Source organism: Hippocampus guttulatus, chromosome 4 (genome assembly GCF_054856545.1).
Source record: "Hippocampus guttulatus isolate MCC_2025c chromosome 4, RoL_Hgut_1.0, whole genome shotgun sequence".
In the NCBI taxonomy this organism is placed as follows: Eukaryota; Metazoa; Chordata; class Actinopteri; order Syngnathiformes; family Syngnathidae; genus Hippocampus; species Hippocampus guttulatus.
In genome coordinates, this window is record NC_141264.1 from 20,490,030 (window position 1) to 20,516,309 (window position 26,280).

A 26,280-nucleotide genomic window follows, 5' to 3' on the forward strand; every position below is an offset into this window, starting at 1 on the left:
CTCGGCAGACGTGTTGTGAAGGTCATGGACGGAGGCGACCGCTGATGGCTATCCGCCTTTTATTCCCACGACAGCGGCCGGTTGCTGAGCCTGGAGGACGGCTCGTCCTCGGGAGGACGCGACGCGGAGGGCAGCGCAGCCAAGCGGGAGGGGCCCAGCGACTATGAGATCTCCCTGGAGAACAAAAACAAACAGGTACGTCCTTCTCGGCCCGCCACGGGCGCCATGCGATTCCTCTCTCACACACAAGTGAAACCCTCTCACATACACGCATAGGTAAAATGCTCTCTCGCAGCGTTGTGAAACGATTTACTGAAATTGTGTGTGTTATACTGCAATAGCTCACTGAAATTCTCTCACACATCATACTGAAACACTCTCATATAATATAATGAACTGCTTTGATGCCTTACAGAAACACAGTGCTTTCACATGCCAAACTAAAGTGATCTCACATTATCTATTTGTAATGTGATAAATAAAGATATTTATTCAGGGTTTATCCCAGCCATCTCCGGGCAGTAGGCGGGGGACACTAATCTATCCCTATTAATCTATCTTGTAATCTATAAATATCTTTTAGTGGTAATTTTTAGGGCCAGAAAACAGTCGTGTATATATATTTTTTTGTTTTGAGGTCTCATTTCCAAATGACGGCCAATTCATTGCACTGACCCGGGACGCTAGGCAAGTAACAGAGGACACTCTCGATCTCTATTACCTTTATGCATTTATACATACGAATCAATAAATCAGATTTGTAAAAAAAATTTAATATAAGGATGTTTTTGTGGTTATCTTTAAAAAAAAACAACTGTTTAGAATTTAGTGCTACCGTTGATGACGTCGTGGTGGTTGTCGGTGTTGTAATTGTTGTGGTTTTTTTGGGCTCCAGCACCCCCCGCGACCCTAGTGAGGATCAAGCGGTTCGGAAAATGGATGGATGGATGGATTTTAATATATTGACATTCTCTCACAGTTCATGTCATATACGCCGAGGCTCGCATATAAAATACTAAAAGGCTTTTGTGTAAAGTAGTGAAATACTGTCATGCATCATATGTTGAAATGTTTTCATATGATGGTGTTTGTTTGTTTTTTCTTCTTTCTTCTTTCTGCCTATATTCTTGCTGCTGGAGGCTGTAAATTTCCCCAGTGTGGGACAAATAAAGGATATCTTATCTTATCTTAATATAGGATATATCCATTTGCATATCATTAGTGAGCGATTGATCCTTTCAATTTGATGTGTGGAAAGCATTTAATATTTGACATGCATGCATTTTAGTGTGCTGTGTGAGCCACTTTTTTTTTTTTGGTCAATATTTTTCAAAATATTTTACACAATTATTTGTGCAACAACTCCCGTTTTTTGAAAACTGCTCACCCCATTTTTTTAAAAGACTTTTCTGGGTTAAAATAAATAAATAATGGATGTCAGTTATACGCGGATTTTTGTTGTTTGTGGGCAGGCCTGGTCTCGATGCCCCCGCGAATCGCGGGGTTCCACTTCAATCCTGAATTATGTACCTCATATCAGGGTGTGTTTTTCGTCCTGGGCAGGAGAGAGACGGAGCGACGTTTATATTTGAGCACGAGGGGGACTGGTGGTGAGGGTAGTGGGGGTGCGAGGATGACATTGCGTGCTGTAAAAGAAGAAGCCCATTCAGATCTATTTCTGTCTCTGTTGACATGAAAGAGAGAAAAAAAAACGAACACCAGTGTCTCAACATCCACAGTGACGGGAGCATGAAAGATGCTAGGTTGCCATGGCAGCAGCTAATAACGGCTTCCGTGTGTGTGTGTGTGTGTGTGTGTGTGTGTGTGTGTGTGTGTGTGTGTGTGTGTGTGTGCGCGCGTGTGCATTTTTGTGGGGTGTTCTCATGATATGCGGCTGTCCTCCTTTTCCCTATCGGTCTGATTTTTCTTCTTTTCTGGAAAGTTTGGCAGTGGAACTTTTTTAAACAATTCCTTTGGCGCGCCTGGTAATGACATCCAGTGTGAGCGCTGAGATAAAAATGATCAGTTTTGTTCACGTGATATATATTTGCTCACCGATATTTGCAAATGTGTGTATCAAGAAAATAATGTGTATGTGTAGTGTTAGGTGACTTTTACACCACTCCCCAAAAACTCACTCATTCACTCAGTGGAAATTTGAAATAAATTACCGACCCTGGTTTTACGAACATCAAACTAGATGGATATGTCATAACAAGACGCACAAAAAAGTCAGAATGCGCAGAATTGAAAAGGAAAGGGAGTACTGTATCACCATTTCTGGAAATTTTGCCAAATCCATTGAATGTGGGCAGAGCATTGCGTGAAAGGTTGACGATCATTTAAAAATGTTATTTTGGCTTGTATCAGTCATTCAGTCAGGCGCAAAAAGTCACTCCAGACAATTTATAGCTCGCTGTGTGCGCATCATTCTTGGTGAGGCTTTTGCCCTGAAAGGCCTTGAGATGAATATCGAACATTCTTGCAAAGTTGTCAGTGGTCACATATACCGGTAATAGGTGAAATGCGACAAACATGCTAGCATGCCCGATAAAGTGGCCACAGCACGGATTGTAGGCCACCCTGTCTGGCCCAATAGTCCCAATATTTTTTTTATTTTTATTTTTTGAGGGGGCCGGAACAGATTAATGACATTTCAATTCATTTCAATGTCAAAGACTGCTTTGACATATGATTGAAATAAGTTACGAGCCTGGAATGAATGAAACTCCTATGTTAAAATACTACTGTACAGTAAGCGCCGTGGCTCAATAAAGTTTGGAAAACACTGCATGAGTCAGATATAATAACCATAGGAACAGTGGTACATACTGTATATTGTTTATACCATCTGCCTTTTCAAGGCCCATTGAGGCTTTGAAAGGATAACAAATACTGCTTATTTGTAAGTGGTCGCTAACATCTCCTCTCTCCACCTTCCTCTGTCCAGATAGAAGACCTGGAGCAGAAGTACGGAGGCCACCTTATTGCCAGACGGGCCGCCCGCCGCATCCAGACTGCCTTCCGTCAGTACCAGCTCAGCAAAAACTTTCAAAAGATTCGCAACTCACTCTCGGAAAGCAAGCTACCCCGCCGGATCTCACTGCGCCAACCCAGCCCCTCGGGGCGGAATCGCAATAGTACCCAGAGACATAGTTATTCCCTCCATCCGGGAGGCGGGCAGATCCCGCTTCGTTCCAAGACGCCGCCACCGCCGCCTTGTCGCTCCACCTCTCTGCCCCCGTCTCCCGCGTCCGCACCGGCAGCGGCTGCCCCTCCGACCGTGGGACCGACGCCCTCTCAAAGCCCCGGACCCTCGCTCTCACAGCTGGAGGACTGCTTCTCCGAACAAGTAAGCTGGAGATACTCGGTTTCTACACCAGAAATGCGAATCCTGTTCATCCAAGTAACTGGAGTCTATCTCTGCTGATTTTGAGAAGCAGGGCACAGCCAGGAGTGGTCACCAGTCAACCGACAAACAATTATTCACCCTCATTTAAACATATGGACCATTTAGATGTTATCATAAGAATCAGATGAGCCATCTGCCTTTTGGCAAGGGAAGCAGGGCACTGATGCCAGCCTGTCACAAGGCACATACAGACAAACAACTTTTCATGCGTCCACATGTCGTCATTAATATGGTCTCATATATATATATCTATATATATATATATACTGGATATACTGTATATGCCATTCACTGCTTGAATCACGTGATGACTTCCTCCCACAAGAATTTTAAATCTGATGTTAACCAAAGCAAAAAAAAAAAAAAAAGAAAAAAAAAAGCTTGTTTCAGCGGTTTTACCGCATGATCTAATTACTAAGACACCGTCGCTATTCGTTTAGACCTATTGGTCTTACAAAGGGCAGATAATTAGCGACTCTGCTCAGAGTAGGAGTCCAGTTTTGTCCTTTATTCTGCACTGTTCTTTTTAAAATGTGCAGGTGTGTGTATCTTAATGTGTCAAGGTGACCAAAAAAAAAAAAATCCAGCCATTTTTTTTATAGCTCTTTTTCTCATGAGGCTAACACGGACATTGACATCTATTGTTTCAGTCTTCCAACTACCACATTGATTTTAATGAGTATCTCTTGACTCTGAGGCAATTATGCTAACCACTATCTCACCGGGTTGCACAATGTCATCTAAAATGTAAAACAAATGAAAGAATGCAGTTGACTTTTATGCTTTTTGGGACGTTCCACCTGAGATTCAAACACAGATTTCCTCACTGGGAGTCACTCTGGCTCACCACTACCCCACCATGACAAACCCTTATACTGCTCATGTACAAAATTATCCTTTTTTTTTTTGCACTTCCAGCTTCACTCGCTGGCCCAGTCAATAGATGAGGCCCTCCGTGGTTGGAGCGTATCTGAAAGTTCGGAAGGCCAGGGCCTCCTCATGGACCCGGGAGCCCTCCGCGCCGCCGCCGAGAGCGCCTGCCTCCCCCGCAGCGCCAGCTCCCTGCTCATGGCCTTCCGGGACGTCACCGTCCACATCGACAGCAATAGTTCCTACACCATCTCCTCGGCAACCACCACCACCACCACCACCTCCCTGGGCAACGCTGGCGGCGAGGCGGGCAGCAGGAAGACCTCGCTCAGCGGGATGGGCCTCGCCGGAGGAGAGTCCGCCGAGGAGCCGGAGTTCCCCGCGCCTCCTCCCAGCGAGGAGCTGGAGTATTTGGATCCGGGGTCACGGAGGGGCTCGGCCGTGCCCGTCCCGGCGGGCGGCCTACCGGTGGACGGCATATCGGACATAGCCGGCTCCACCTCCACGTCTACCTCCACCGCCATCGTCACCTCGGCCCAGTCCGACCAGCAGCCCGCCCAGATTTACACACAGTACCAGCAGTACCACTACACCCACCCTCAGCAGCTGGCGGCGGGCACCGGCCCAGATGCCCTCCAGGCTCTGGTGGTCTCCCTGCCCAGGGATCGATGCCAGGATCCAGCGTCCTGTCGCTCGCCCACCCTCTCCACTGACACACATCGTAAACGGCTCTATCGCATTGGATTAAACCTCTTCAATGTGTGAGTGGAACTACAGTACACCCCCCCCCCCCCCCCCCACAAACACACACACACACACACACACACACACACAGAAATGCACTCGTCTTTCTTCAAAGTACACTTTTTGCCCTGGGAGTTTCTTTTATGGGAGAGGCTCACTACAGACAAGAAAATAAAGGCAAAGGCATCAACGCGATAGAGGAGATATAAAAGAGAAGAGGCGGAGGGCATGCACAATGTGAAAGGAGCCATAAATAGAGGGAGAGCACGACTGGCCTTTCCTTCTCATCATTACTATTAGTTATTGCGAATTAAACTTGATTAAGCAGCACGCATCGCTGACAGCCGCTCTGGCCTGGACGCGTCCTCAAACTCTTGGACGCTCGGAGCATGAATGCACTCAGGTTTTCCTTTATTTCAAAAGCAATTTCTTCGTTCTGTCACGCACGCACGCAACGTAAGTATCCTCTTGAATGATCGAGCAGTTGCAAGCTCCCATATGAAAAAAAGCAGCAACGTTCCAATGCTACACCGATGAAGTGTTTATAAATGGTTTATAAATGGGTTATACTTGATAAAGGTTAATGAAGACGAGCAAGACTGAAAAATACATTTTCGTAGTTCGGATATTACATTAAATACAAAAGCAAACATTTTCAAACACATTTGAAAATGTCTAAAGATTGTCATTATGTTTATGTACACAGAGTAATAATAATAATAATAATAATAATACATTTTATTTATAAGCGCCTTTCAAGACACCCAAGGACACTTTACAATCAGGAACAAAAACAATAAAACACAGGTCTGCTGTTTCTACAGTTTCCTATTGCTCAAAACTCTTCATTATTACTAAAATAATTCCAAATGTTAAATCCAGAACATTTGCTTAATTATGGTGACATGAATGTTGGTATTTTTTGTCAGATTTTTTTATTTTTGCAAATCTTATTTTTCTTTAGATTCAATGTTTTATTTTAACCTCTCAAATATGAAATCATCACGAATTAGCATATCTTTGTACTTTTAAACGGTAGTGGCTCATGTTTGACGACAAGAAAATGATGACGTAACTGTCACTCCCCAAACAGCAAGCCCCGCCCTGCTTGTTGGTCAATATGACCGATATTTATAATATCGTGAACCTGTGTTTTTATTGAACGATTTTTCTTAACCGTTTGCCCCTTGTGGTGACAGCAACCCGGAGAAAGGCATCCACTTCCTGATCACGCGCGGCTTCGTGCCTGACACGGCCATCGGCGTGGCTCACTTCCTGCTGCAGAGGAAAGGCCTGAGCAGGCAGATGATCGGAGAGTTCCTGGGCAACAGCAAACTGCAATTCAACAGAGACGTTCTTGAGTGAGTTGGCGCGCTTTTCTTCCGAAATGCAAAATGTTGTGTTAAGTGTCTTCTGACACCATCGTTATTGTTTGTCTAACAAGGTGGGCGATACATTTCACTCTCGTTATATCAAATCAGAGGGAAGTTCTTATGGCTCAAATGTTTCAACATTTTTATTTTACAATCGGAAATGCATGGAAACTTTTCGTAATTATTTCTTGCGCTCATTTCGAATCTGCCCTGGCTTAAACGCATCACAGGTTTTCATAATCGTAATAATAATAATCACAATAATAATAATAATAATATGTTTAATTAGCATCAAAAATATGTTTCGGGACACAAAAAGCACATCTTGGATTAAAATTTTGCCGTAGACTGATATTCGATGACAATTTGAATTGGTGATGAAGTACTGCCTGCACAAGTGAAAATACAATCTGTAATCCGCAGTTTGCAATTGCTTTTTAAACTTGAGGCTCAACAAGAAACTTTGCCTTTTGTTGCCCTGGTAGCGAAAACTGCAGTATAGAGACGTGACTGCTCCCTCAAAACATGTATAGGGTGCAATGTGTGCAATGCACAAATCAGCAAGTGCAGTGCGGCAACTTGGTGATGAAGTGCTGCCTCCTTTAGGGAAAATACAAGCCATGCTTTGACAGAGCCGCTTGCTTTTTTTTTCTTTTCACACTGCATGCACTTCTGCCTCATAGTAACAAAAGCTTGACATTGACCTCGCAGTTGAGGGGGCAAGGTGAGCAGTGGCTTATTTGCATGTGACAGGACCGCACTTGCCACGCAGACTAATTTGCTATACAGTAATTCGGTGTCGGTATTTATTCATTCTTTATTCCAATTTTCGGACATCCAGCTTAAAATAGAATCTCCTAGTCGCTAGCGTTTGTTTGGTTTCCCCAGTGGAGACAACTTTAGATTCAATCTAAATAATTCACCACTGCTTTCTAGAGTCTTTGTAAGCCATTACCAGTTTTTATCTTTCAAGCAATTGAACCTTTGCCATCTTTTAAATGTTTCAGTGGGGATTGAAAAAAGGGTCAGAAGCAAAAAAAAAAAAAAAAAAAAGTAAAGCAACAGAAAAAAGTCTGTTCAAAGGCAGCAAAAGAATGGCAAGTGATGAATTCTGTTGGAAAGGGTCTTCATTTGCCTTTATTCGGTAATTCTCTGTTCCTTGCAGTACTTTTTGTACCATTATAAAGTGCTGTTCTCCTAACTTGGGCATAAAAACCAAGACTTCTTTTTTCATACCTTTAGCACCGTAAATTCTGACTAGATTGTGTATGTTTCTGAAATTAAAACTTCATTTTTGAAAAAAAAATACTTTTTTTTGCTCATTCATAAAAAATTCTTTAAAAAGTCCAATTTAATTTTTGTCACACTGCTGTTATTATTATTATTGTTATTATTTTCGATTTTTGCTTCTTGTAAATTTAACAATTATGCATCCTGTGGCATTCTGTTTTATGAATAAAATACAACTCTAGTCTCGTACTGATGCGAATGTATTTTTGTAATTTGACAAATATTTTCCTCGTGTCCGTCAGGCTTTTTCTTGAAGAAAAAAAATACAACTTAAGTTCCTTAACAGTACAAGTCATAGCATTAATAATTTCTTTACATAACCATGTTATTCTTGTAACATTACACATGTAGTTTTGTAGTAATATTACAACTTTATGTTCATAAAAAATGTATTGTATGTTGACCCATAAATTTACTTCTCATAATATTTCAACTTTATTTGGGGGAATTCACAATATCGTATTTTTTTGTTGGAAAAATACAACGTATTTTTTAAATCATACTTATAACTTTGCCGCTTTACTTCTCATAATCATACAGTTGTATTCTCTTAAATGTACAATGGTTTTTTTCCAGTCTATGTTTTTCTCTGAAATGTGTATTTCTTTATTCGAGTCTTTTTTCTCAATTCACTGCGGCCCTGAAATGCACACTTTTCTTCAAAAAGCTTCGATTTTTGCATCCATCCTTATCACATCCAAAATGGAGGGAGAGTTTTGTTTTTCAATTTTTTTGCTGATGTTTTTGCCATGACCTTTCCTTTCAACATTTTATCAGCGACATCATTCAAGTTGATGTTGGGATACCGGGCCAAAGACATGAATTATACAAGACCTTTTGCAGGTTTAGCACTTCCCACTTTTATTGACTTGTGCATCGACAGCTATGCTGATATTCTGGCTAGCTGCAAGTAATAAGCATGGGCGCACATGCATTTGTAGTGAGATATAGCCGTAGAGTGAGCTACTCGACACCCTGGAGTTGAATTAGGTGCAGCTCCGCTACTTTTATCTTCAGATTTCAATCAGCCTTCCTCCATTTCGAGGGCCTCCAGGACTCATTGTCATGTTTTCAAAGTTGTAGAAGGGTGACCAGAAAAAAAAAAAAGTACATAAAAGCATATAATGAAGAGACTTTTTGGAGTTGTCGTGTTGCTGAGAGCCATATCAAATTGGAATAAAGAAGGCTGGGGGGTCGGGGGGAGCTACTTTGGATCTTAAGAGCTTTTTGTCAAATGTTTTCCAAGGTTAAGAATGAGCTGTGGCTTGTCTGCTGCATGACTGCAAACCTCTTCAAAAAAGAAATGGAAAGAGATCACAATGGAAGCTGTTGTACAGTAGCAAGGAGATAGCTATATATTATTTTCCCTTCGTATATTATCCTAGAATGAATAATTTACATCCTGTACTGCATCAGTCATTATAAAGTACCAAAGAACTTTATATTAATTGTGTTACGATGTTATGATGAAGGAAACACATTTGAAGAGCCATATAACATTGTCCCGGTATATGTCCAAATAGTTGGCCACTTAAAGAAGAGCTCGAGTGTCAAACTCATTTTTGTAGCGGGCCGCATTGTAGTTACGGTTTGCCTTGGTGGGCCGTTATGAATTTTGGAAAACCATATAAATGTTTAATCCCGTCCACATATTACATTCACAGCACACACCAAATTGATGAATAGCTGCTTTTAAAATCAGAAGTCAAGAATCATGACTGTTATTGTGGATTACATATGACAATTTGAAATTTTGGTTCAGACTTTAGTAAGCATCATGGAACTTGACATGCTCGAGTTTCTTTCACAGGCCACATAAAATGAGGTGGTGGGCCAGGTGTGGCCCCCGGGCCTTGACTTTGACATCAGTGTCATAGAGCGTTTCGACATTCTACTACACACCAAATTGTCGGTACCCCTCTGTTAATGAAAGAAAAACCCATAGTGGTCACAGAAACAACTTGAACTTGACAAAAGCAATCATAAATAGATATTTAATGGAAATTAACCAATGAAAAGGTTTATGATTCAATGGGAAAGGGGACTTTTTTCCTCATTAAATAACTTTTTCTCATAATATTGCAGCTTTATTCTTGTCGAGGTACTCATCTTTCTCTTTGGATTCTTCACATTATACTTCAAGAAATACACTTTTTCTCTCACGATTGTACAATTCTGGTCTTCAGCGTTGGCCCGATTAGTCATCACATACACGCTGTCATGCATAAATGCAAGACGATTTCTTTCAAAATGCTCATGTTTTTATATCCGTCTTCATGTGAGGACACATACAGGATGGAGGGACAGGCTTTTTGCTGAAGTTGTTGCTGAAATTGTCAAAATAGGTCACTACACACACACACACACACACACACATATTCCTGGATGTGCTGCTGCCATTGGCACATTCTAAGCCTTTCATGTACCTCTTTGAATGTCATTATGTGTCTCGCATGTCTCGTATCTCCCACTGTCATCACTTTCCTCTTTCTGTGTGTGTGTGTGTGTGTGTGTCTTCCAGGTCAGTGCCTCAGTTATGGAAGTATGTGACTGTAAGAGGAAAGTTTCGTCATCAGTGTGTGTGTGTGTGTGTGTGCGCATTAGCTCGGACGTAACTGCCCATGTCACCTCCTACGTGCTAAATTGTTTCTTCTCTTTTTTTCCCTCCCTGTGTGTGTGTGTGTGTGCGTGTGGGTGTGTGTGCGTGTGTGTGTGTGTGTGTGTGTGCGTGCGTGCGTGTTTGCTGGCAGCTGCGTGGTGGACGAGATGGATTTCTCGTGCATGGAGCTGGACGAGGCTCTGAGAAAGTTTCAGGCTCACGTACGCGTGCAGGGCGAGGCGCAGAAGGTGGAGAGACTCATTGAGGCCTTCAGGTGAGAAGCTGGGGGCACTCCAACGAAACATTTTCACATGACGGGTTAAAAAATGGCAGCTGGTGTGCTCCGTGCATTTGGTATCCAGGCTGTCAAATAGAGATTGATTATTAAAATCGCGCCGATCATAACAGGCGTGACTTGCTTGTCGGATTTGGCTTGCTCTGACCAACCAATCAGATGACAGAAAATGCTGACATCATCGGCTCTGAGACTAAACACACAATGACGTGATGGGAATGAAGTAATGAAATTTTATTTTTCAAATATTAGACATTTCTTTGTTTTACTTTTTTGGGTGGCCGGGGGAATTTATATGTAAATATAGATATACTTCATTACAGATGGATATAGCTAGATATGTTTTTATTAAAATTTGAATTTTAACAGAATTTTCTACTTCTGGGATCTTTGAGTTCAGCGTTGCTCTTGGAAAACACAACAACATAAATCCATCACACGCTCATGACCAAAAGGGTCCCTTCTTTTCTGCTTTGCCGCCGGCAACCGGTGCTTACATATTCTGCACTAAATCAAAAAAATTAAATAAACATTTTAAAAAAGAAAGAGCAAAAGGATCTTTGATGTCATGTACCAGCCTTGGGGCTATTCGACATCCACATCCAGAGAGACACTTTAATAGCCCATAAGTGCTTGTGAGAGGTCATGGTGACAGGTTGTGATGAGAGTCTCGCTCTGGTATCATTAACTAATTATTCTGATTGCCTGCAACCGTGGGTGAACTTGCCAAATCAAGCACCGAAAAAAAAATGATGTAGATCACTGAGCGTACAAAAATAGATGCTCGCTACTTCACAACAACCTCCTGGCGACACTTTCCAAACACATTGTTGGCAGGGTTTGGGTGTATTATGAGGATGTGCTTCAACCAATATGTTGTGGAATTTTTAAGCAATCCTTTTTACAGTATTCAGGCAGGTCTGAATTTAGAGTTGCACGCCTTCTATGTAGTGTCGCATTGTGCCTCAACATGCCAGTCATTACTCGGGTCCACTGGAACAGATGCAGCATAATTAAGAGGAACAGAAAGAGGCAGAGAAGGTCCCCAGCTGAGCTCTGGTGATTGGAGTCGTTCCCATAGAGCAGAGAGATCATGCGCTACAAGCTCGCCAGTTTGATCTCTCTCCCATCTCAAATGTTACTTTTGACTCCTCTGTCCATGTTCCTTATTTGACGGTGCTAAATTGCTGTTTCCTTGTGGATTTTAGAGAATGTGGTTCACCTGATTAAGCCATCATTGTTCGCTCAATTTGGTCGATAAAACTTTTGTTGTTTGCCTTGGTTTCTCTTGAGTCCACCTCTGCCCCAATGTCAAATGGTGTTCCGCAGGGTTCAATTTTGGGTCCCCTGCTGTTTTCATTGGATTTACTGCAGCTGGGGACCGTTTTAAGAAAGCACAGTATTTCCTTTTACTGCTTCCCACATGATTGTCAGACCTATGTCCCGCAGAGGAAAAAGGGTATCGGTAAGAAATCAAGGCCTGGATGGCAGTGAACGTCTTGAATTTCAATGAAAAGAAAATAAATGTAATGGTGTTCGGTCCCATTGGCGCCTTTGTTCATCCTACCCTGTTGACTTTGGCTCCTTGGTGCCTTATCTTAAGCCAACAGTCTCAAGATTGGTGTTGTTGTTCAGGCCATCTTTTTTTTTTCCCTTAGGCCAGGGGTGTCCAAAGTCGGTCCTCAAGGGTCGCTGTCCTGCCTGTTTTCCAGCTCTCCCAAGAGCAACACTCCTGATTCAAATAATCAGGAACATTCTAATGCTGCTTCAGACCTGGCTGACGAGCTGATCATCTGAATCAGGTCTGCTGCAGCCGGGAGAGTGGAAAACAGGTAGGACAGTGGCCCTCCAGGCCCGGAGCTGGACATGCCTGCCTTAGGCAGATGGCTAAGGTAAAGCCTCTCCATGGAGCTCATAGTAAGGAGCACAGAACTCAGATTTTGGCCTCCCTCGTGCCTCCCTGTACTTTTGAGAGGGGATTGGGCTTTTTCCATTGCCAGTCCCTCTTTTTGGACTGACCTCCCACAAAACATTAGGCTCTGTCCATCTTTAACCCTTTCATGCACTCGGTAACCTGATAACATGATAAGATGACCACTGTAGTAACCACTGTCCCTGAAATGGTTAAAATGAGTTTGAAAACACATTTTTATGATATGGCTTTTGACTCGGCATGAGACTGCAGTCCTGCCGTCACTCGTAAATGGCAGATTTTTGCCTGGCCCAGCTGCTGAGTCATGAGTGGAGAAACTCTGTGTGGGGGCAATATTATGTAGATTATCGCCGGTGTTACATCACAATTCTGAAAAGCTCACTCACAAGCACATTTTGGGAATTGGGTAGCTCACAAACGCTCTTCTTGGTTTGATGATTTCACACTTGATGAGTGGGCATGAAATGCCGTGTCCTTCTATATTAGGCAAATTTAAGGCACTTTTCGATAACAATTTCCTTTCAAGAGACCAGCTGTAGTATTCACAGTGCCTTTATGCTGAGAGAAGGAAGTGAGCAAACAAAATTTCGCTGCAGCGCTGCCCTTGAAACGTCCAGGATGTGTCCACATGTTTCTCAAAGAGAAAAATATGAGAAAAATTGCTGCTGTGATTTTGGGTTGTGGATGTGCCACAGTCAATGTAATACACTGTGTGTGTCCTTTGTGCAGGAAGATAGGGTTTTTCTTTTATCATAACAACAAATACATCAATACGGCGATAGTGAGTTCATGTTGATCGATCTTTGAAATGTACTCTGCGGGCCTCATGTTGGTAACTCTTAATTTAGGCTGTGTCACCCCACTGCAAGGGCCTCGACCAAGTATGGAATAAGTGTAAGGGGCAGCCGACTCTCTTCTGGATGTATAGTTGACGGTCACGCAGACCGCTTTCTCAATCTTTCTGGTATTAAACCTGTTGGACTTTGACTTGCAGTCCTCCGTTCTGGTCTTTCATATAACAAGCATTAAAGAAAAAGAACCAGCAGAAGCTAAGCCGGAATTTATGAACACCAAACTCCTTGGTAAGAGGAGGATTTCCCCCACCCGCGCCCTGTAATGTATATTAGATCATCTTTAGAGAAGAAAGGCGGTGGAGGAGAGAAGCAAATAATTATCGCACTTCTCCGCTCACTTAAATGCCAATCAGAACACTTCATCACATGTCGACGAGTCATAGGTACCCGGGCCCTTTGGGTGGTGCACATTACACATCTGTCAACGGTAATTGTGGACCGCACTTTGTGAGCATAGGTCACAAGTGAGCGGGCCTTATCCGGATGTGGCGTGTGTTTTTTTACGTAACGCTTGTTATGTCATCTGTGCGTGTGTGTGCGTGTGTGTGCGCGTTGCGCTGTCATCGTGGCGGAGGCCTCTTTGTGCCAGCTGGCATGATATGAAGATGCCAGGCCACTGTTGAAACAGACTGCTGACATAAGATGCAGAGCCAAGAGTGACGTGCACACGCGCACGTTGTTGCTGCTTATTCGCACAGCGGTGCATAAAACATGCACAAAGTGTGCGCGTGTGTGCGTGTGGAGTCACGCGTTCAGTAGCGGAGCTCGCCTCTCCTCAATATTTTGCTGCAGAGAACGTCAAGTAAATGAGCCGGGAAGCTGCGATATCACTGCATTTGCTCACTGGGTGAAACTAGAAGGAAAACAAGTTCGCAGGATTCTACAAAAGCTAAAATGAAAACAAAAATGTGTCAATAATTAAAGCTGTGAGAAGAGCTGCAGTAAATGAAGAATTTGATCACATCCTCAAAATATCCACGCTCTTTCCTTTATTGGCATCTGTTCCTCTTCTTTGTGCCCATCTGCTTTTTCTTTGACAATCGCACCATGTTTTTATGGTTCCATGAAAATGATGCAGTATAGTAGACTGAAAAACCTGATACAGGTATGCAGTTTTTACTGTCACGGTACACGGTACTTAAGTAAATATGCAGTGTCCCAGAATCCTAAACAGTACGATCCTGTCAACTTACAACTCGAACCAAAAAGTATTGTAATAGTGCTTGATTAACTTACATAAAGCCCAGCACAATTGTTTCATTATTGTTTGATTCATGTTTTTGGATGATTTGTGGAGTAACTTAACACCTTGATAACAATATAGAGCCACAGGAAAGTTGTCTGCAAACGTTGATGACTTTAGCTTATATTAGCTAATGTTAGCTAGCCATGTTACGGTGAATATTAGCTACCCCATTATCAGATTTTATGGTTACGGATTTTGATGGTTAATAGATTTGATTAGCGAATATTAGCTTATGTTAGCGAGCCAGGGGATGTGGCGAATATCTTTCCTTCTGCCACATAATGAGAAACTGTCTCTTTACATCATAAACCGTGAAGTACTTTGTAGTCCGATGAAGAAAAAAAATGGAAACAAAATATTCCAAATAGAGCACTTCACCTTTTTTTCCCCCCACTTTTGTCATTCAATAATTTATTTTATGTTTTTGCCGTCCAACCACTTAACCAAAAGCAATATGGTCATTCATGAACCGGAATGTAGCCTACAAACAGACTAAGGGACAAATCAACAATGGTAAACATAACGGTTCAACTTACAGAGTGCCATTCTGGATGTCATTACTGGTACTTTAAGCATCATGTTGTACCACCCTGTGCTAAATACATTTCAAAAACAAGATTAAAATAAAAAGCAACGTGCTCTCGTATTTATCCTCTGGTGTTTGTAGCCTCCGCGCTGGCGCTGGTCGTGATAAAAAGCCCCACTGACTCCCAGTGTGTAAACGCAAGTGACAGTCAAGGACTCAGGGAGGTGCGAGCGAGACGATTTGAAGACTGCGGGCAGCGACAGAGCAGACAAAGTGCAGCATCTCATCATGCTCGTGCGAGCCAACGTGACGGCAGGAGTGTGACTTCACCACCAATGGCACAAACCGCTTTGCACTGTCAAACACGTCCTGTCAGCGCCGTTAATGGCCGACCGCTCCTGATTGTCAGACACCACTGACCGCAACCTTCCTCTTCTGCCTTTACAATTTTAAATGACCTATTTTTTTGCAAGGGTTTGCCTAAAGCACACGTTACCAGGTGCTGGTATTGTGCCTTTCCTCATATCCTAACCAGCTCACAATCCATATCTTAAAACAGAGAGAAACTGTGCTTGATAGCAATAATAAAAGCCATGAGCCATGAAGTCAGGGGGCCACTTCATTAGGTTAGATTGCGCTTCAGGAACCACAAAAAAAAAAAAAGTTTGGAGATGTGTTTCTAATACTGTATTCAGTGGAAGCCTGCAGGTGGAACTCAAGAGAGCTAGGCTGAATATTAAAGCATTTTCCAGAATTATTTAATGCGGTAGTGAAACAGTTTTGACCAAAACTGTCCAAATAAATGAAAAGTTGAGTTTGGTAGACTCCATTTTATTGCAAAATTAAGGGTCGAGTCACTGTATGGATGCCGGATGCTTTTATGTTGATTCAAATGTGATGTAGAGAGTAAGGACCTTTTTATAATTATCCTCATTCATTGAGCACACATGTGAGTAAGTGTTGATATCTTTTTATGTTGTGTGTTTTTTCTATCCCCTCAGCCAGCGCTACTGCATGTGCAATCCTGATGTGGTGCAGCAATTCCACAACCCCGACACCATCTTCATCCTGGCCTTCGCTGTGGTCCTCCTCAACACTGACATGTACTCGCCCAACATCAAACCGCAGCGCAAGATGGGCCTCGACGACTTCATACGCAACCTCAGAGGTGACAGTCATGCACAGTACGCATACATGCAGCGCGTCAAATGTCAGGGTTTTGGGATGTAGAAAAATGAAACCACCATATACAATTTCAAGATTCTTTCTGCCATTGATGTGACCTATAACCTGTACAACTTAGTTGAATTTTTGATTTTGATTTTTTTAATATATTTTCTTGCGTGAAAGATTAAAAGAGCAACTGAAAGAAATGTGGCTACACACATATGCTCATCCTCATGACTGGAATGTGACTGTGTTCAGAATTAAGAACAAAACATAGTCCTATGCCCCGTAAGTCATTGCCTGTTCACCTGAAGTGAAAATCTCCGGGCTCTCCTCGCTCTCCTGGTGTTCCATGTCTGATATTTCTTCAGCTCCTCGGGTTCTGCCCCAGAGAGCGTGCCAATTAATTGCGCCTCATTGCGATTTAACGATACGAGCTGGTATTTTCCACATGCGTCTCATCACCTCCGCTCGCCTGGCAGCGCTTTGACTTCTATTTACCTTTGCTCAACAACACTTTTTCTTCAGTCAACAGTGGGCTCCAGACAGCCAGTTCATTGTCATGGAAACCAGGGAAGAAAACGATTAAGTGGAGCCATCCTGCATGGTGCGGCTGTGAATGGCTTGCATTTTGGGCACCGCGATGGCACTCATTTGACGATCTGTTTGTCTGTCTGTCTCACTGTCTCTTTGTCCTTCCATGTATGTATCGCCATCTATTAGTCTGACGGTGGTTTGTGTAAGGTAGACAGGGAAAGTTAATTCCCAAGCCTTGAAAAACAAACGACCTCTATGTTCTTTGTGAGACAGTCCACGATTTATAAATGTCCTTGCAAGCAGCATCCGGCAAACAAAACAATTTGGTCAGACACTTACTTTTCCCCTCTCATAGCTCAAGCTCTCACAATCTCATGAGATCCCAATCGATGGGAAATAAGAAGCTTTTAAATGGTCCTTCACCTGGCCTTGCAGACGGTATTGTTCAAAATGAGTCAGGCATTTTTTTTTTTTGGGGGCACCTCTGCTCTTTCAGGTGTGGACGATGGAGCTGACATCCCCAGAGAGATGGTTGCTGGCATTTATGAAAGGATCCAACAAAGAGAGCTGCGATCCAATGAGGACCATGTTACCTATGTGAGCCGCGTGGAGCAGTCCATCCTTGGCCTGAAGACTGTAAGTCTTGCTAAACTCTTGTCTATCTATCTATCTATCTATCGATCGATCTATCCAGCTAGCTAGCTAGCTACTTTGCTAGCTTGCTGGCTCTCGACCCATCTATCTACTTCATCTGACCAAAGGACTGACTTACCACCCAATCTACCAACCTACCTATCTACCAAGAGTGTAAAAAAATGATTTGAATCACAAAATTGGTTCTGATTTAAGAAATGAGTGCATCGAATCAAAACAAATCATTCAACGTAAAAATATATTGAGATACGTATCGAATCGAGTTTGCTTGAAAGGAGACATCTTTGCGGGGAATGCCACATTTACGATAACCTACTGACACATTTATTCATATTGTAAAAAAAATTGGAACAATAAACTAATTTTATCATACTCTGGCAAACTCAGCCGTATCGTATGGAATCAAATCGTTATCCCACTGAATCAAACCGAGTTGTTCCATTTTCAAATAAAACATCCTTGAATCGTATTAATTCCTCACTTACCTACATATCCCACTGATGACCAACCTATGAACATGATGACCTACTTGCCTACCTTCTTCCTAACTTATCCCCGCTTTTCTCTTCCACTGCCCCTGCGCAGATCTTGGCTGTACCTCACAGACGTCTGGTGTGCTGCTGTCGTCTGTTTGAGGTTCCCGATGCCAATAAACCTCATAAACAGAAACTGTCACAGCTCCAGAGAGAGGTCTTCCTCTTCAACGACCTGCTCTTGGTGAGCACGCTCCAAAACATGTGATGCATACCAGCATTTCAGCTCCTTGTTGTTTTATTCATCCGAGCGTCTTTCCGACATTTTAAACATGTTTGGGTGCGTCTCCAGATCCTGAAGCTGTGCCCCAAGAAGAAAAGCTCAGCTTCTTACACCTTCTGCAAAGCGATGGGTCTCCTGGGAATGCAGTTTCACCTCTTCAGCAATGAATGTACAATGAATTCGTACTCGCACATCAGACACACTTGCATAATGTAAACCATAACTACAGTGGACCCTGACTTGCACTCTTAAAACTGCTGAATTAAAAGTAAACCAAACTGGGTGAAATAGCTAACCCAGCGCGAGACTTAAAGGGGACATAACCATCAAACATGGCCACATAGAGTCTTCGTACCTATTTCTGATAGCAGTATATTTGGGTAGATTTGCCCAAATATCCACAGGAAATGAAAATGGCTTCTCATCTCATTTCAAACATGGGTTTGGAGACTTTTTCGTGCATTCCGTTATGGTCGAAATGTCCAAACAATTTCACATGGATCAGTGTAATTTATTGTTTATTGTGGGATCCCCCATTAGTTTTCGCCCTGGTGAAGAAATTATAGACAAGTGAAACAATATTCTTTCCAAAATCCAAATCACAATGAGAGCAATCCACCTAAACGTCACAAAAAAATATAAAAAATAGGAAATTAAGCTAATATCCTCGTAGCTCATTGTACCACCTATCATTTCAGGATCCATTCAGTTTTATGTAAGGGGGTAATTGGGAGGCACTACTTCCACCTACGTACTTCGCATTGAATAAATACTGTATATCGTGTGTCTTTGTTTGGCACCAGACTACGCCCATGGCATCACCATGCTGAGCCCGTTTACCTCAGAGAAGAAGCAGCTGGTCAGCTTTTGCTCGCCAAGCGGAGAGGAGCTGCGGAAATTTGCCGAGGAGCTGCGAGAGGCCATTTCCGAAGTCAATGAGATGGAGCACATACACATCCAGTGTAAGGCTTGTAGAGGTGGCAAAATGTACACACACGCTGTACTTTCTTTCCCACTGGGCATCTGATGTCAATTCAACGCCCATATGACATCAATTGATTGATTGATTTTGCTGTCATATGGATGTACAGTAGCAATAAATTTTGCAAATTAGGACTAAAATAATACCACAATTTCACTTCAACAAATTGTGGTGAATAAAGTTTATTCAACTTTGGAAGCAAAAATTGTTTCTTCCACTTTGCGTCAAGCTCTGATTTATGAACATATCACATTATTGATTCTTGGGCAACTTTTCTTTTTAAAAAAGTTCAGCTACCTACAGTTTGTTCTTGTTTTGGTTCGGAATGCGGAGATGCAATTTGGCGGCTGTTCAGTGCAGGATTGAATCTAGTGTAGTGGGATACAATGCCGTTGGCCACCCCAAAATCTCGACGTTCCTTAAAAATTTGTCTTACAACCTTCTTGGAAAGAAACATTTTTCTGTCTGTGAGCCTTAAATGAAAATTTGGACACACCCATGCCTTAAGTAAAAGTGTAAAGTACAGACTCTGAAATGTACTGCCTGAAATTAAGTTTAAAGGTCATCAGAAAAACAAGCAAAACAAAGAAACCACATATACCGGTAAAATTGACTTGAACAAAGCCACACGATATTAGTGAATTTGTTACTTCCCACCGCTGAGGACGTGACAACCATTCACTCGAGTGTGTACAGTATATAACTCACAGTTGTGTTTGTTGTCTTGTGTTTTTAAGGGGAACTGGAGAGGCAACAGGGCATCCAGCCTCACAGCATACACACAAATGGTTGCCAAGTGGACGCGCATACGGGGCACGGATCCCCCTCAGGTGCAAAATAAAATCCCTTCATCCATTTTCTAGAGCCCTCGTCCTCATTAGGGTCACGGGAGAGCCGGAGCCCATCCCACTTGATTGTGGGTGAGAGGCAGGGTCCACCCTGGACTGGTCGCCAGTTGCAAGACATGCAGACAACCTTTCACACCCAATATGTTGCCTTCAAGCAAGCTCCAGTACACTTGACCTGGGAGTGGTTCCTTTGTTGGGTTTCAAGCCAAGCCTCCAGTGATTGACACTAAAAGGTCATGTGACTTACTCAATTCTTGATTGACCGTTTATTGAAATTCTGTTGCTTAAAAAAAAAAAACAAGCAAATTTGGGCTGGGCCAATCCGAGTCAGTGACTAAACGTCGCAATGTTTTCACTGAGGGTCAATATTGAAAAGTGTATATATAAATTTTTTGCCCCGCCCCCAAATAAAATAAATAAAGAAAACCAATGGAAGTGTTCCCCCCCATCCAGGAAGAAAGAACATCCAGTCCTGTCATCTTATGTGATCTACAGGGTAGCACATTTTGTGTTTTTAAATGACAAGATTTTACAAGTTTCAATTGTTTGTCATTATGTGGCAGAGGATAGGCTCCAGACGCTCCCGCAATTGTGAGAGACCAAATAAAAAAATGTACACCACTTTTGATATTCTGAATTGCGTCTAATCGATGTCTTGCGTGCTCCGGCAGGTCAGCAGGACGTGTACGATAAAAGCGGCAACAACAACGCTGTGGAGGTGAGTGCCAAAAACACTCTTGTCTCCCTCAGGTAAGTGTGTGCTAGTTCATCTCCGTGAGTTTGCTTCTCTGTGAACGTGTGTGTATGTGTGAGACTCAAAAAAACGAAAAGTCGTGCTTGGCTTTAACAATAGTAATAATAATAATAATGATAATAAAAAAGCATAAATGCTCCGCCGGAGGCTCATCACTAAGGAGGCCTTGAAGTGGATCAGCCGCCACTCCTGCTCCGGAGAAAACATCCGTTCCCCATCAGCTGCTGCTAAGCCTTGAGGAGGGAAACATAAGACAGCCTGTGTGTGCTTGTGTGTGTCCACCGTGATTGTTTGTCGTCCTTTTCACCGCTTGTCATTCTCCCGCCTCGGCCAGTCCTTTTGAGACATGTCAGTCGGTGTGTTAGGGAGGCACCACGCCCTCGGTGTCACTTTTTCCCTCGATCTTCTACCAGCCCTCCCCCCCCACCTTCCCACAAAACAACCCACCCCCACCCACCTCTACTCTCCCCCACAGCCTCTCCACTTTTTCCAGGACAGTGGTGAGAGTTTGGATACGGTGTTAATTGTTTTGACTGTATGCAGTAATCCTCTGCTGTTTCAAGGGGAATGCGGACCGAGCCCGACCGCAAATAAAAATTCCGGCGAATAATATATTGATATATTGAAACCATTATGATGAGGGTTTGTCAGGAAATATTTAAAATATAACAAAGTTCAAATAAAATTGTAATTTGAATACAACTTTTTACGATTTTACATGTTTCAATTTTGATCTCTTAATTTAAAAAAACAGCTCATTCAAAACCTAATTACGATTTGTTGAATTTTTGGGACCGTAAGATACGGAAATAGCGGTGTATCCCATTTCATGACTTTTGTGATGAAATATTAAAACATCAAAACTTTTCTTCCTGAGCTCTTTTGTGAGTCACATTGTGTATAAATTTATTTGGTTTTGGTGGACATTTTACAGAGCATCCCCACTTTTTGGAGTCAGTCTTACAATATAAGAAATATACATACAGTATATACACTGTATGAATGTAAAGGCGAGAAAGCGTGTGCCCGTGTGTGTATGTATGTGTGTATGTGTGTGTGTGCCGCACGCGCTGACTGTGCACGCCACCTCCGTGCATGCCTGCATGCCCCCCGTGCGTGTCACACCAGAGGGCTGCGTAAGGCTGCGTTCAGGCTGGTAACTCCCCGTGCGTTCTCTGGCTGTTCCTAAACTAGGTGTCAATTCACAACAGGCTGCAGACCTACCAACTGAGTCCGCCCAGCATTGAGCCAACACCCCCCCTGGCCCTGACCGCCCCGCCCGCCTTGCTGGGCCCCGTCCCGGCCGGGGAGCTCCGTCCGGAGACACTGATCCAGTGCCAGCAGATCGTCAAAGTCATCGTGGTGGACCAGAGCGGGCGGGGCCGCATGGAGGCCTTCCTCAGCGAGGGCCCGGCCGCCCACCAGCTCCTGCGCTCGGCCATGTCCACGCCTGTCCATGTTCAGGGCGACGGGCCTCAGCCCCCCCTGCCGCCTCCCCCGCCCCCTTACAACCACCCGCACCAGTTCTGCCCGCCGGACTCGCCCATGCCGCTCCACCACACCATACCGCTCACTCGAAGGCGCAACTCCAGCGGCTCCCGCAGCATCGTCTGAGCCCCCTGCCCCCATGGCACACGACTTTATAGGGATGCCATTTTGTAACGTCAATTGGCTTGCTCGCTGAGCATCCCTCTCCCAGGTTTCACCATCTACAAGACACATTTGGACTGCTTGTGCACAGGCGGCAATCGGCAAAAAGATTCTCCTAAAAGCAGGGGTGTGCAAACCTATGTGCTCAAGGGCTCAAAATTTGATTTTCAAAATGAACAGGTGAGCCAGCTCATTTGCGTTTGTCACAAAAATACATTCAAATGCTTATGCCAAGTATGTAACCTGCATAATAATTCATGACAGTTATTTATTTTCTTTATACATAATTTATTTAATGATAATTAATTTATGAATGACTAAATTAAACTTTTTACCCAGATTTTCTGTAGGGTATTTTTTGTAAAATTATTTCAATATTTATTTAATACATAAATATAATGATTTAATTGTACAGACATATGTTTTATGTAAAAGAGTAGTAATAAGTACAAAATATATAACTATATTTATATTTTATTTAATTTGAAGTAATTAACAAAATATTTCATTGAATAAAAAGAATGTTTGAGTCATATTTTTATTATTTAGTAATAGTTTTTAAATTATTGAAAATAAAAATAATGCAATTTATATATTTTATTCAAAACTATTTCACTTGAATCTGTTAACTAATTATTTAATTAAATAAAATGCATTTTACTTGTACACATTATATTATTCATAGATTTCTATTGTTTATTACTCAATTATGTAATTAAATAAAACATCAAACCAACATTATTTTATTATTCAATTAAATAATTATTTGACATAAATGAATACACAATAAATACATTATATATGGCTAATTTAATACAAAAATCTGTATAAATTGAAAAGTTTATAAAATGAATGAATACAGGGTGAAATGAATTTAACTAACATTACAGGAGTGTTGATACCGCAAATGTTCGGTGAGCCAGATTTAAGGGCCGCGTGTGGCCCACGGGCCATACTTTGCTCACCCCTGTCTGAAAACGTTATTTAAAAAACAGGACATTAAAAAAAGGAAAAGATGACTCAGATCTCAGCACAAGTCTCACTTCTCGGGCTGCAATTATTTTGTTCTTATCTACTGTGGAAAGAGAAGAAGGCTGCTTATGGCTGCAGTTGTTCCTTGTACGATCAGATTGCGTCTTCAAGGGAGGAAAAACACAGAGAGAGAGAGAGAGAGAGAGAGAGAGAGTGACAAAGATGTCTCCCCTACATGTACGTCACACGCGTGGGCTTGTCACAAAAACAAAGTACGGTTTTAGTATTGCGTAAGCAAGCAGTGTTCGGACCATGCTGGAAAGATAAAAAACAAACAACAACAAAAAAGTCAAATTATGAGAAAAAAATTGTCACAAAGAGTAAAATCCTGACATTTTTTTTCAGGGGGGAAAACCCCCCCAACCCTAAACTATAATTTTATGGGAAGTACAGATACCAATTATCATTATTGGGTCGAGACCAGCTCTTTTTCAAGGTATTGGGTCTCCTAAAGAATGCAGATACCAGCCACCGATACTAGACTTTTATTTTTTTTGCATCGAGTAAGCCTTGCCTGTAGTCGGTGCTACACTGCGCCCATTTGACACAATAGCGAAGCATCATTTGTTTTCCAATATTTTTCCAATTTAATTTAAAATGTTACTTTTCATGTTTAATTAATTGTTGATCTTTTTAGTTGTCCCTTTTTAATGTCATTATCACACCATTGTCAAAATAAATCATTCATTCAGCATGTGGTGTCAGAAAGGTCTCCCCCCCACCCCAATAAAATGACCACAATCTTGTAAATCCTTCATTCCATAAAATCCAGACTTTTTGCCCTCATACCGTATACAATACAAATTTTGCCGCTTTACACATACTTTTAAAAATAATGATTACTTAGCCGGTGGGAAAAAAAATATTTTGGGTGGGGTGAAATTATGACCTAGTTCCTCAAAAATGGCCGCCATTGTTCCTGTAACATCACAACTTCATTTTCATAAAATGAAAACGACTTCATGTGACATTTTTTTTCTTTCACTAACACTGCTTGAATCTGATAATTTTCTCTTTTTTTTCAAATGACATTTTTTTTTCAACGTTTGTCTCGTTTAATGTCAACATGATACCTCACATGACTGTTGTATTTTTTGTCTTTTCAGTGTGGCCTTTATACATTTGACTGACATGAAGTAGCAGGAAAGGCTCGCACCTGCCTGACTTCCATTCCCCCTGCTCACACTGCGACCGGGGGCTGATCATTCATCATGCTTGCCCCCCCCTCCCCCCCTTGTGCATTCACTCTTACTGGCTTTCTCCACTGTGAATATTGTTGTTGAAGGCCATTTATCAGGCGGGAAACTCTCACTTAATAGCTTTAGTTTGAGAAAGAAAAATAATGCCACCACACACACACACACACACATAGCGGTGGTCGACTTAGGTCCACTCGTAAATGCTTTTTGCACTTTTTACCTTCCGCCACAGTGACAATGTATTGAAAAAACAAAACAAAACAAAACAAAAGAGGAAATAAGAAAAAAAGCAGCGTCGGCAAGATGATTGTGGTGAAGTTGATATCATGGCATTTCGGTTGGGACGCTTTGTACAGCAGAGACGCACCGAAGCACGTCTTCTACTTTTTTTTTTTTTTGCACCACAGAATATATGAAATATATAATGTAAATACATAGATTCTATTCTGAGAACGTGATCTCGCATCCGTGTGTGCGTGTGTCTACGTCTGCTGAATTTGTACAGAGAAGAGTCTAGTTTAAAAGCAAGAGAGACAAACACAGAGCTATAGTTATTATTATTCGGGATGACTATTGACGTCTCATATCGGGCGTTATGAAGTCCTGCAGCCGAAGCGGGAAAAACGGCAAAAGCTTTTATAGGTTTTAGAGCGGTTACCACGGCAACACCGATATTACTACTATTGTTACAATGGTCATTCCGGTAGTATTGTGTCATTAAGAGGAGCTGTGCAAAGGGCTATGCTGTTTGGGTGATTACACACACATGCACAAACGCAGTCGGCAAATCAACACAAAATCCATTTTAGGAAATGCTTGTCTTCTCTCTGCTTAGTTGTTTGGATTTTTTTTTCTTTTTTCTTGACTCTCACATTGACTTGAAGAGCGGCATTCAGCATGTAAAGCTTCCAAAGCGGACGCAAAAGCGGCTCTAGTCTGTGTTTGTATCATAAACGTTGTGTCCGCCGATGTCATTTTCTACGATTTTTAATTTAAGGTGCGAATGCTGAAGAGCCTCCAGAATTCCACAAATTTTCATGGCAAAATTCCCCAGAGCAGTTTACACGTTTTCCAACTCCTGCACGTTTCTCGGTCGATTCAAATCACTCCAATGTCAAAATGTTGGCTTTGTCATATTCCAAAAATGCCCACTTTGTCCTCAGAATTTATAAACATCCCAACCAATGGTGTGGTTTTAAAGATCACAATGTCTTAACCCATTTCCTACATTTTGATAACTTCTTCCGCATTTCTTTTCCGCATCAGCTCTTCAGCATTCACCTGCAAGTTCGATTGCATTTTACAGTTTTTATTATCTCTCTTCCTGTCCTGAGCCTTCCTCTGTCCCTCCTTCGCTGCGGTTGTCATGGCGCCCTCATATACCCTCAATAAGCACTGTCATGAATATTTGCACCCTCACACTATTTATAAACAAAAACAAATATATCAAATGGAAGATTTCTTAAAGATCAACATGTTTATTATTAAAAAAAGCGTATTTCTATTTTTTTTCTTTGTTCGTTTGGGGAGAATGAAAGAATAAAGTAGTTTTTACTCTC

General features: G+C 42.1%; 1 protein-coding gene across 3 annotated transcripts in view; it reads left to right on the plus strand.

The window, feature by feature from the left end:
- The window catches only part of iqsec3b (IQ motif and Sec7 domain ArfGEF 3b), a 40,812-nt gene extending 14,532 nt beyond the window's left edge, over positions 1-26,280 (plus strand). Inside the window, exons 3-15 of one of the 3 annotated variants that reach the window (XM_086110046.1) lie at positions 75-195; positions 2,951-3,352; positions 4,331-5,043; positions 6,226-6,387; positions 10,440-10,562; positions 16,144-16,310; positions 17,343-17,482; positions 18,086-18,217; positions 18,326-18,425; positions 19,060-19,218; positions 19,976-20,068; positions 20,758-20,836; positions 22,052-26,280. In XM_086110046.1, coding sequence (XP_085966172.1) covers positions 75-195; positions 2,951-3,352; positions 4,331-5,043; positions 6,226-6,387; positions 10,440-10,562; positions 16,144-16,310; positions 17,343-17,482; positions 18,086-18,217; positions 18,326-18,425; positions 19,060-19,218; positions 19,976-20,068; positions 20,758-20,836; positions 22,052-22,454 — 2,794 coding nt within the window. In that variant the 3' untranslated portion in view covers positions 22,455-26,280. Of the gene's footprint in view, positions 1-74; positions 196-2,950; positions 3,353-4,330; positions 5,044-6,225; positions 6,388-10,439; positions 10,563-16,143; positions 16,311-17,342; positions 17,483-18,085; positions 18,218-18,325; positions 18,426-19,059; positions 19,219-19,975; positions 20,069-20,757; positions 20,837-22,034 lie in introns of all 3 variants that reach the window. The other 2 variants (XM_086110045.1, XM_086110043.1) reach the window with 2 other exon arrangements.